Source organism: Scyliorhinus torazame, chromosome 8, assembly GCF_047496885.1.
Source record: "Scyliorhinus torazame isolate Kashiwa2021f chromosome 8, sScyTor2.1, whole genome shotgun sequence".
NCBI lineage: Eukaryota > Metazoa > Chordata > Chondrichthyes > Carcharhiniformes > Scyliorhinidae > Scyliorhinus > Scyliorhinus torazame.
In genome coordinates this window covers 49,631,448-49,644,128 of record NC_092714.1, presented here as the reverse complement: position 1 = coordinate 49,644,128, position 12,681 = coordinate 49,631,448, and the positions used below count along the sequence as shown (strand labels likewise).

The 12,681-nt window shown below is 38.9% G+C and overlaps 1 protein-coding gene across 18 annotated transcripts in view; it reads left to right on the top strand.

Annotated features, from left to right (window-relative positions):
• The window catches only part of LOC140427828 (uncharacterized), a 507,915-nt gene that overhangs the window by 280,804 nt on the left and 214,430 nt on the right, over nucleotides 1-12,681 (top strand). For 14 of the 18 annotated variants that reach the window (XM_072513572.1, XM_072513555.1, XM_072513571.1 and 11 more), the window contains 8 exons: nucleotides 1,417-1,557; nucleotides 2,494-2,637; nucleotides 4,311-4,451; nucleotides 5,381-5,524; nucleotides 7,197-7,337; nucleotides 8,266-8,409; nucleotides 10,085-10,225; nucleotides 11,169-11,312. In XM_072513572.1, the coding sequence (XP_072369673.1) occupies nucleotides 1,417-1,557; nucleotides 2,494-2,637; nucleotides 4,311-4,451; nucleotides 5,381-5,524; nucleotides 7,197-7,337; nucleotides 8,266-8,409; nucleotides 10,085-10,225; nucleotides 11,169-11,312 (1,140 nt within the window). The remainder of the gene's footprint in view (nucleotides 1-1,416; nucleotides 1,558-2,493; nucleotides 2,638-4,310; nucleotides 4,452-5,380; nucleotides 5,525-7,196; nucleotides 7,338-8,265; nucleotides 8,410-10,084; nucleotides 10,226-11,168; nucleotides 11,313-12,681) is intronic. The other 4 variants (XM_072513557.1, XM_072513566.1, XM_072513567.1 and 1 more) reach the window with 4 other exon arrangements.

Here is a 12,681-nt window from a genome sequence, read left to right as displayed (position 1 = left end):
CCCGGGCCACCAGGGAGGAGAAGGCCAGGACATCGGCCTCTCTCCCCCACTTGGCCCCGAGTCGGTCAGTTTATAATGGCTACACTAATATGATATTTATTGTAAGATAAATATATTAGTCGCACAATCCATGGTTGTTTCTTTTTAATTTAGAGTACCCAATTCTTTTTTTCCCAATTAAGGGGCAATTTAGTGTGGCCAATTCACCTACCTTGCACATCTTTTTGGTTTGGGGGGTGCAACCCATGCAGACACAGGGAGAATGTGCGAACTTCACATGGACTGTGACCCAGGTCCGGGAATGAACCTGGGTCCTCAGCGCCATGAGGCAGCAGTGCTAACCACTGCGCCACCGTGCTGTCCTCCAATCCATGTTTGTTTATCAATCAAATTACAGTTATTGCAAAACAAAAAGCGAGTAATTGTTCTGCATTGTAATAGTGTCCAGCAGTGAAAATGCCTTTATGAGTGCAACTGAAAGGTCAGCACGGCGGCACAGTGGTTAGCACTGTTGCCTCACGGCGCCAAGGTCCCGGGTTCGATCCCAGCTCTGGGTCACTGTCCGTGTGGAATTTGAACATTCTCCCCGTGTTTGCGTGGGTTTCGCCCCCACATCCCAAAGATGGTGGATTGGCCATGCTAAATTGCCCCTTAATTGGAAAAAGTGAATTGGGTACTCTAAATTTATTAGAAAAAAAAATGAGTACAACTGAGGATGTAAACATCTGTTTGAGGGTGGCACGGGGGCACAATGGTGAGCACTGATGCCTCACAGCACCAGGGATCCGGCCTTGTGTGACTGTGTGGAGTTTGCACATTCTCCCCGTGTCTGCGGGGGTTTGCTGCGGGTGCCCCGGTTTCCTCCCGCAGTCCAATGATGTGCAGGTTAGGTGGATTGACCATTCTAAATTGCCACTTATTGTCCAATGATGTGCAGGTTAGATGCGGTTGTGGGGCAATGCTGGCGGGGAACTCCTACGTAGGGTGCTCTCTTCAAAGGTCCATGCAGACTTGATGGATCGAATTGCCTCCTTCTGCACTGTAGGGATTCAATTATTCTATGCAGCATTTCAAAGCTCCTTAACCATATAAAACCGACTGTTTAAATTCACACAGAAACGTGGTCCCTTGCTTTAATTACCATTCACACATTCCCAACAGTTTAAAAAAGACAGAAATATTAAGAAAGATCAATGTTAACATTCCTTGGGTTTCTTGGCAATATGAAATGTATTATTAAATGCACAATGTTTGATTACAATAGAATCCATTTGAAGTGATGATGGAAGTATAACACCAACTGTCTATCAATATAATGCTGTTTGGTAAATCAAATATATTTATCAATAAAACCCAGGAGTCATTTTCAAGTGAGACTAAGAATTTTGTATCTGGCTTCCTCCTTATTCCCTGCAGACCATGAGGTGCGAACCCCTGACATTCATACTGTGTTCAGTTTAATCTCAGAAAATGAGCTGACGGTCACTGACACCCCTAATGTGTTCAGTTCAATCCCAGAATCTGAACCTGCAAAGATAAGAGAGAAAGAGGATGCAGGTACTTCTGACAATATTTCTGCCTCGAACATGCACTCAGGAATGGAGTATATGCAAAAAGTGCATGTTGAGGTTTGTGCTAAAGCAACGGAAGATCAGACACAAGCTGTAGGTGCTATGCCACACCTTTACAATGCAATTAAGTTTGATAGTCAGTTCACTGTCTTGCATGCAACTCATTCATTCAGTGTTGTGGCACAAATTATGTTATCCACTGCATATCTCCTGAAATGTATGCATTTTGCTTCTTTCTTGGATTTTTTGGTCAACAACATCCTTATTTCATGGAGCTCTGTGGCTGTGCTTGTCTAGAACGAAGTCTGTCATCCCATTAAGGCTGTGCAGTTGTGAAGTTTATTGTTGATAATTAGCTTTATGTGGTGGAAGCAATGTTACTGCATGGAATATCTGCTATCATACCACTCTTCTATGAACCTTTTGGAAGGCATTATTGTTCTTTCACAAAGCATATAAAATGAGCACACTAATGCACATTTCATCGACCTTAAGCAGTTTGGTTATCACTGTTGATTATTTGCTCAGCATGCTTATTTTGTAAATTTTAGACACTGTCCTTGGCTATCAAGTGTCTGTCAACCTGTCATTGAAGTTATTGTGAAGTTCATTGAATAGTATAATTAACTTTTACTTATTGTTGCTGCATTGAGTCTCTATTGTCATATCACGATAATATAAATCATTATGAATAATATTGAATTGATTAATTTTCACATTTAGCGCAACTTAGTATTGAATGGAATGTATTATACGCTGTATTTGGTTACTTGGGGATGCATTTAATTATTTTTTAAATGACAGCATACTATGCCTGTGCTACATTAATGTCCAGAAATACAACTGTACTCATCAGAATAACACGTGGATTTTCTTCACTAGAGATTAAGAATTTTCAATCTGGATTCCTTCTTATCCCCAGCAGACCGTGAGGTGCCAACCTTTGACCCTCGTAATGTGTTCAGTTCAATCTCAGACTATGAGCTGCCAGCCACTGACTTTCCATATCTGTTCAAACCAACCCCAGAATCTGAACCTGCTAAAATAGGAAAGGATGAATCTGCAGGTACTTCTGACAATATGTGTGTCTTTGGTGTGAATACAGGAGTGGAGTAAATGATATAAACACAGTCACAGTTCACTGCACAGTGTGACAGTTTATTTAGGCACACAGTACAAGTTCTCTGTCACAGTGTTACAATTAATGAGTATTTGTGTATCGTGCTTTCGATAGTCAAAACACAGTCTTTCATGAAAGCCATACATAGTTCTTGCACAATGTACATGAAATATACAATCCGCAGGAATATCTACATTTTAACTCAGATTATTTCATCAACATGTTTATTTGATGATGTTTGGGCATGGCACATCGGGAAAGATATTAAGGCATTGTGAAGGGGCAGTGGATTGGTCTGCCAGCATGTTATAGAGATGAGGACTTCTGTCTCTGTGGAGAGACTAGAGAAGCTGAGGTTTTCTGTTCTAGAGCAACAAACACTAATGTGAGATTGAGCAGACGTGTTTTAAGTTCGGAGAGGGTTAGACGGAGTAAATAAGGAAAATCAGTATTCACTGGCATGAGGGTCAGTAGCCAAAGGACACAGGTGTGAGGTAATTTATAAAAGCACTAGAAGTGACAGAAGGATTATTAGCACAGGAATTATGTTCTGAATGCCAGCTTTCTGTGCTGTACGATTCTATAATTTAAACTTTAAAACTAGCTTCGCTGTATAAAGTCTATCAATTCATAATTGCTACACTAATATGATGCTTATTGTACGATAAATGTATTTCATCCAGTAAAAATAATGTTTCTGCCTGGAGGTTCTTAATTATCACTTAGTATGAAATGTTTTGGATATTATTGAAGTAGTTTATTAATGCGTGGTTTTGTTGAGTTAATGTTGCATGCAAAGTAATATTAGTCACACACTCCATGTTTGTTTATCAATCAATTTAAAGTTCTTGTCAAACAAAATGAGAGTAATTGTTCTGCATTGTAAATGTATCCAGCAGAGACATGTCTTTATCAGTACAATTGACAATGTAACCGTCTGTTTGAGGGTGGCACGTGGGGGACAGTGGTTAGCACTGCTGCCTCACAGTACCAAGGTTCCGGTGATGGTGGCTGTCTGTGTGGAGTTTGCACATTCTCGACGTATCTGTGGGCGTTTGCTCCGGGTGCTCTGATTTCCTCCCACAACCCAAAGATGTGCAGGTTTAGGTGGATTGGTTGATCTAAATTGTCCAACGATGTGCAGCTTAGGTGGAGTTATGGGGATAGGCAGGCAGTGAAGTCCTGTGTAGGGTACTCTTTCTGAGGGTCGGTGCAGACTCGATGGGTCGAAATATCTCCTGTATTGTAGTGATTCTATGATTCTATTAAGTATTTCTAAGCTCCTTACCATATAAAACCCACAGTTCAAATTCACACAGTCACGCTGTCCCTTGCTTTAATTACCATTCGCACATCCCCAACAGTTTAAAAAAGGCAGGAATATTATCAAAGATCAATGTCATCATTCCTTGGATTTTCTTGACAATATGAAATGTATTATTAGATGCATAGTGCGAGGTTGCAATATAATCAATTTGAAATGAGGATTGAAGTATAACACCAATTGTCTTTCAATATAATGCTATTTAATAAATCAAACATTTCATCAATAGAACTCTGGAGTCATTTTCAAGAAAGACTAAGAATTTTGTAACTGGCTTCCTCCTTATTCCCCGCAGACGATGAGGTGCGAACTCCTGACACTCGTAATCTTTTCAGTTTAATCTCAGAATATGAAATTCCGGTCACTGACACCCCTAATGTGTTCAGATCAATCTCAGAAGCAGAACCTCCAAAGAAAGGAGTGAAAGAGGCTGCAGGTACTTTTCCGGCAATATTTCTGCCTGGGACATGAACTCAGGAGTGGAGTAAATGATAAACAGTGCATGTTGAGGTTTGTGCTAAAGCAACGGAAGATCAGACACGAGCTGTAGGTGCTATGCAATTAAGTTTGATTGTCAGTTCACTGTCTTGCATGCAACTCATTCAGTGTTGAGGCACAAATTATGTGAATTATATTATCCACTGCATAGCTCCAGAAATGTAAGCATTTTGCTACTTTCTTGGAGTCTTTGGTCAACAACATCCTTATTTCATGGAGCTTTCTGCCTGTGCTTGTCTAGAAAGACGTCTGTCATCCTATTAAGGCTGTGCTGTTGTGAAGTTTATTGTTGATAATTAGCTTTATGTGGTGGAAGCAATGTTACAGCATGGAATGTCTGCTATCATACCACTCTCCTATGAACTTTTTGGAAGGCATTATTGTCCTTTCACAAAGCATATAAAATGAGCACACTACTTCACATTTCACCGACATTAAGCAGTTTGGTTGTCACTGTTGATTATTTGCTCAGCATGCTTATTTTGTAAATTCTAGACACTGTCCTTGGCTATAAAGTGTCTGTCAACCTGTCATTGACGTTATGGTGAAGCTCATTGAATAGTATAATTAACTTTTACATATTGTTGCTGCATTGAGTATCTATTGTCATATCACGATAATATAAATCATTATAATATTGAATTGATTAATTTTCACATTTAGTGTAACTTAGTATTGAATGGAATGTATAGTATTATATGCTGTATTTGGTTACTTGGGGACGTATTTAATTATTTTTTAAATGACAGCATACCATGCCTGTGCTACATTAATGTCCAGAAATACAACTGTATTTATCAGAATAACAGGTGGATTTTCTTAACTTGAGATTAAGTATTTTCTTTCTGGATTCCTTCTTATCCCCAGCAGACCGTGAGGTGCCAACCTTTGACCCTCGTAATGTGTTCAGTTCAATCTCAGACTATGAGCTGCCAGTAACTGACTTTCCATATCTGTTCCAACCAACCCCAGAATTTGAACCTGCTAAGATAGGAAAGGATGAATCTGCAGGTACTTCTGACAATATGTGTGTCTTTGGTGTGAATACAGGAGTGGAGTAAATGATATAAATACAGTCACAGTTCACTGCACACTGACAGTTTATTTAGGCGCACGGTCCATGTTCTGTGTCACAGTGTTACAATTAATGAGTATTTGTTTTAGTTTTGTGTATCGTGCTATCGATAGTCAAAACAGTCTTTCATGAAAGCCATACATAGTTCTTGCACAATGTACATGAAATATACAATCCGCAGGAATATCTACATTTTAACTCAGATTATTTCATCAACATGTTTATTTGATGATGCTTGGGCATGGCACATCGAGAAAGATATTAAGGCAATGTGAAGGGGCAGTGGATTGGTCTGCCAGCATGTTGTAGAGATGAGGACTTCTGTCTCTGTGGAGAGACTAGAGAAGCTGAGGTTTTCTGTTCTAGAGCAACAAACACTAATGTGAGATTGAGCAGACGTGTTTTAAGTTCGGAGAGGGTTAGACGGAGTAAATAAGGAAAATCAGTATTCACTGGCATGAGGGTCAGTTGCCAAAGGACACAGGTGGGAGGTAATTTATAAAAGCACTAGAAGTGACAGAAGGATTATTAGCACAGGAATTATGTTCTGAATGGCAACTTTCTGTGCTCTACGATTCTATAATTTAAACTTTAGAACTGGCTTCGCTGTATATAGTCTATCAATTCATAATTGCTACACTAATATGAAGCTTATTGTACGATAAATATATTTCATCCAGTAAAAATAATGTTTCTGCCTAGAGGTTCTTAATAATCACTTGGTAGGAAATGTTTTGGATATTATTGAAGTAATTTATCAATGCGTGGTTTTGTTGAGTTTAATGTTGCATGCAAAATAATATTAGTCACACAATGTTTGTTTATCAATCAATTTAAAGCTCTTGTAAAACAACATGCGAGTAATTCTTCTGCATTGTAAATGTGTCCAGCAGTGAACATGTCTTTATCAGGACAATTGACAATGTCTGTTTGAGGGTGGCACGTGGGGGACAGTGGTTAGCACTGCTGCCTCACAGTACCAGGGTTCCGGTGTTAGGTGGCTGTCTGTGTGGAGTTTGTACATTCTCCCCGTATCTGTGGGCGTTTGCTCCGGGTGCTCTGATTTCCTCCCACAACCCAAAGGTGTGCAGGTTAGGTGGATTGGTTGATCTAAATTGTCCAACGATGTGCAGCTTAGGTGGAGTTATGGGGATAGGCAGGCAGGGAAGTCCTGTGTAGGGTACTCTTTCTGAGGGTCGGTGCAGACTCGATGGGTCGAAATATCTCCTGTATTGTAGTGATTCTATGATTCTATTAAGTATTTCTAAGCTCCTTACCATATAAAACCCACAGTTCAAATTCACACAGTCACGCTGTCCCTTGCTTTAATTACCATTCGCACATCCCCAACAGTTTAAAAAAGGCAGGAATATTATCAAAGATCAATGTCATCATTCCTTGGATTTTCTTGACAATATGAAATGTATTATTAGATGCATAGTGCGAGGTTGCAATATAATCAATTTGAAATGAGGATTGAAGTATAACACCAATTGTCTTTCAATATAATGCTATTTAATAAATCAAACATTTCATCAATAGAACTCTGGAGTCATTTTCAAGAAAGACTAAGAATTTTGTAACTGGCTTCCTCCTTATTCCCCGCAGACGATGAGGTGCGAACTCCTGACACTCGTAATCTTTTCAGTTTAATCTCAGAATATGAAATTCCGGTCACTGACACCCCTAATGTGTTCAGATCAATCTCAGAAGCAGAACCTCCAAAGAAAGGAGTGAAAGAGGCTGCAGGTACTTTTCCGGCAATATTTCTGCCTGGGACATGAACTCAGGAGTGGAGTAAATGATAAACAGTGCATGTTGAGGTTTGTGCTAAAGCAACGGAAGATCAGACACGAGCTGTAGGTGCTATGCAATTAAGTTTGATTGTCAGTTCACTGTCTTGCATGCAACTCATTCAGTGTTGAGGCACAAATTATGTGAATTATATTATCCACTGCATAGCTCCAGAAATGTAAGCATTTTGCTACTTTCTTGGAGTCTTTGGTCAACAACATCCTTATTTCATGGAGCTTTCTGCCTGTGCTTGTCTAGAAAGACGTCTGTCATCCTATTAAGGCTGTGCTGTTGTGAAGTTTATTGTTGATAATTAGCTTTATGTGGTGGAAGCAATGTTACAGCATGGAATGTCTGCTATCATACCACTCTCCTATGAACTTTTTGGAAGGCATTATTGTCCTTTCACAAAGCATATAAAATGAGCACACTACTTCACATTTCACCGACATTAAGCAGTTTGGTTGTCACTGTTGATTATTTGCTCAGCATGCTTATTTTGTAAATTCTAGACACTGTCCTTGGCTATAAAGTGTCTGTCAACCTGTCATTGACGTTATGGTGAAGCTCATTGAATAGTATAATTAACTTTTACATATTGTTGCTGCATTGAGTATCTATTGTCATATCACGATAATATAAATCATTATAATATTGAATTGATTAATTTTCACATTTAGTGTAACTTAGTATTGAATGGAATGTATAGTATTATATGCTGTATTTGGTTACTTGGGACGTATTTAATTATTTTTTAAATGACAGCATACCATGCCTGTGCTACATTAATGTCCAGAAATACAACTGTATTTATCAGAATAACAGGTGGATTTTCTTAACTTGAGATTAAGTATTTTCTTTCTGGATTCCTTCTTACCCCCAGCAGACCGTGAGGTGCCAACCTTTGACCCTCGTAATGTGTTCAGTTCAATCTCAGACTATGAGCTGCCAGTAACTGACTTTCCATATCTGTTCCAACCAACCCCAGAATTTGAACCTGCTAAGATAGGAAAGGATGAATCTGCAGGTACTTCTGACAATATGTGTGTCTTTGGTGTGAATACAGGAGTGGAGTAAATGATATAAATACAGTCACAGTTCACTGCACACTGACAGTTTATTTAGGCGCACGGTCCATGTTCTGTGTCACAGTGTTACAATTAATGAGTATTTGTTTTAGTTTTGTGTATCGTGCTATCGATAGTCAAAACAGTCTTTCATGAAAGCCATACATAGTTCTTGCACAATGTACATGAAATATACAATCCGCAGGAATATCTACATTTTAACTCAGATTATTTCATCAACATGTTTATTTGATGATGCTTGGGCATGGCACATCGAGAAAGATATTAAGGCAATGTGAAGGGGCAGTGGATTGGTCTGCCAGCATGTTGTAGAGATGAGGACTTCTGTCTCTGTGGAGAGACTAGAGAAGCTGAGGTTTTCTGTTCTAGAGCAACAAACACTAATGTGAGATTGAGCAGACGTGTTTTAAGTTCGGAGAGGGTTAGACGGAGTAAATAAGGAAAATCAGTATTCACTGGCATGAGGGTCAGTAGCCAAAGGACACAGGTGGGAGGTAATTTATAAAAGCACTAGAAGTGACAGAAGGATTATTAGCACAGGAATTATGTTCTGAATGGCAACTTTCTGTGCTCTACGATTCTATAATTTAAACTTTAGAACTGGCTTCGCTGTATATAGTCTATCAATTCATAATTGCTACACTAATATGAAGCTTATTGTACGATAAATATATTTCATCCAGTAAAAATAATGTTTCTGCCTAGAGGTTCTTAATAATCACTTGGTAGGAAATGTTTTGGATATTATTGAAGTAATTTATCAATGCGTGGTTTTGTTGAGTTTAATGTTGCATGCAAAATAATATTAGTCACACAATGTTTGTTTATCAATCAATTTAAAGCTCTTGTAAAACAACATGCGAGTAATTCTTCTGCATTGTAAATGTGTCCAGCAGTGAACATGTCTTTATCAGGACAATTGACAATGTCTGTTTGAGGTTGGCACGTGGGGGACAGTGGTTAGCACTGCTGCCTCACAGTACCAGGGTTCCGGTGTTAGGTGGCTGTCTGTGTGGAGTTTGTACATTCTCCCCGTATCTGTGGGCGTTTGCTCCGGGTGCTCTGATTTCCTCCCACAACCCAAAGGTGTGCAGGTTAGGTGGATTGGTTGATCTAAATTGTCCAACGACGTGCAGCTTAGGTGGAGTTATGGGGATAGGCTGGCAGGGAAGTCCTGTGTAGGATACTCTTTCGGAGGATTGGTGCAGACTCGATGGGTCGAAATACCTCCTTCTGTATTATAGTGATTCTATGATTCTATTAAGTATTTCTAAGCTCCTTACCATATAAAACCCACAGTTCAAATTCACACAGTCACGCTGTCCCTTGCTTTAATTACCATTCGCACATCCCCAACAGTTTAAAAAAGACAGGAATATTGCCAAAGATCAATGTCATCATTCCTTGGATTTTCTTGATAATATGAAACGTATTATTAGATGCATAGTGTGAGATTGCAATATAATCAATTTGAAGTGAGGATTGAAGTATAACACCAATTGTCTTTCAATATAATGCTATTTAATAAATCAAACATTTCATCAATAGAACTCTGGAGTCATTTTCAAGAAAGACTAAGAATTTTGTAACTGGCTTCCTCCTTATTCCCCGCAGACGATGAGGTGCGAACTCCTGACACTCGTAATCTTTTCAGTTTAATCTCAAAATATGAAATTCCGGTCACTGACACCCCTAATGTGTTCAGATCAATCTCAGAAGCAGAACCTCCAAAGAAAGGAGTGAAAGAGGCTGCAGGTACTTTTCCGGCAATATTTCTGCCTGGGACATAAACTCAGGAGTGGAGTAAATGATAAACAGTGCATGTTGAGGTTTGTGCTAAAGCAACGGAAGATCAGACACGAGCTGTAGGTGCTATGCCACACCTTTACAATGCAATTAAGTTTGATAGTCAGTTCATTGTCTTGCATGCAACTCATTCAGTGTTGAGGCACAAATTATGTGAATTATATTATCCACTGTATAGCTCCAGAAATGGAAACATTTTGCTACTTTCTTGGAGTCTTTGGTCAACAACATCCTTATTTCATGGAGCTTTGTGCCTGTGCTTGTCTAGAAAGACGTCTGTCATCCTATTAAGGCTGTGCTGTTGTGAAGTTTATTGTTGATAATTAGCTTTATGTGGTGGAAGCAATGTGACTCCATGAAATGTCTGCTATCAAACCACTCTCCTATGAACCTTTTGGAAGGCATTATTGTCCTTTCACAAAGCATATAAAATGAGCACACTAATGCACATTTCATCGACATTAAGCAGTTTGGTTGTCACTGTTGATTATTTGCTCAGCATGCTTATTTTGTAAATTTTAGACACTGTCCTTGGCTATAAAGTGTCTGTCAACCTGTCATTGACGTTATGGTGAAGCTCATTGAATAGTATAATTAACTTTTACTTATTGTTGCTGCATTGAGAATCTATTGTCATATCACGATAATATAAATCATTATAATATTGAATTGATTAATTTTCACATTTAGTGTAACTTAGTATTGAATGGAATGTATTATTATGTGCTGTATTTGGTTACTTGGGGACACATTTAATTATTTTAAAAATGACAGCATACCATGCCTGTGCTACATTAATGTCCAGAAATACAACTGTATTTATCAGAATAACACGTGGATTTTCTTCACTAGAGATTAAGTATTTTCTTTCTGGATTCCTTCTTATCCCCAGCAGACCGTGAGGTGCCAACCTTTAACCCTCGTAATGTGTTCAGTTCAATCTCAGACTATGAGCTGCCAGTCACTGACTTTCCATATCTGTTCCAACCAACCCCAGAATTTGAACCTGCTAAGATAGGAAAGGATGAATCTGCAGGTACTTCTGACAATATGTGTGTCTTTGGTGTGAATACAGGAGTGGAGTAAATGATATAAATACAGTCACAGTTCACTGCACAGTGACAGTTTATTTAGGCACACGGTACAAACAAGTTCTCTGTCACAGTATTACAATTAATGAGTATTTGTTTTAGTTTTGTGTATCGTGCTTTCGATAGTCAAAACACAATCTTTCATGAAAGCCATACATAGTTCTTGCACAATGTACATGAAATATACAATCCGCAGGAATATCTACATTTTAACTCAAATTATTTCATCAACATGTTTATTTGATGATGTTTGGGCAGTGCACATCGAGAAAGATATTAAGGCAATGTGAAGGGGCAGTGGATTGGTCTGCCAGCATGTTGTAGAGATGAGGACTTCTGTCTCTGTGGAGAGACTAGAGAAGCTGAGGTGTTCTGTTCTAGAGCAACAAACACTAATGTGAGATTGAGTAGACGTGTTTTAAGTTCGGAGAGGGTTAGATGGAGTAAATAAGGAAAATCAGTATTCACTGGCATGAGGGTCAGTAGCCAAAGGACACAGGTGTGAGGTAATTTATAAAAGCACTCAAAGTGACAGAAGGAATACTCGCACAGAAATTATGTTCTGAATGGCAACTTTCTGTGCTCTACGATTCTATAATTTAAACTTTAGAACTGGCTTCGCTGTATATAGTCTATCAATTCATAATTGCGACACTAATATGATGCTTATTGTATGATAAATATATTTCATCCAGTAAAAATAATGTTTCTGCCTGGAGGTTCTTAATCATCACTTGGTATAAAATGTTTTGGATATTATTGAAGTAATTTATCAATGCGTGGTTTTGTTGAGTTTAATGTTGCATGGAAAGTAATATTAGTCACACAATCCATGTTTGTTTATCAATCAATTTAAAGTTCTTGTAAAACAAAATGAGAGTAATTCTTCTGCATTGTAAATGTATCTAGCAGAGACATGTCTTTATCAGTACAATTGACAATGTAACCGTCTGTTTGAGGGTGGCACGTGGGGGACAGTGGTTAGCACTGCTGCCTCACAGTACCAGGGTTCCGGTACCGGTTAGGTGGCTGTCTGTGTGGAGTTTGTGCATTCTCCCCGTATCTGTGGGCGTTTGCTCCGGGTGCTCTGATTTCCTCCCACAACCCAAAGATGTGCAGGTTAGGTGGATTGGTTGATCTAAATTTCAAACGATGTGCAGCTTAGGTGGAGTTATGCGGATAGGCAGGCAGAGAAGTCCTGTGTAGGATACTCTTTCGGAGGGTCGGTGCAGACTCGATGGGTCGAAATACCTCCTTCTGTATTGTAGTGATTCTATGATTCTATTAAGTATTTCTAAGCTCCTTACCATATAA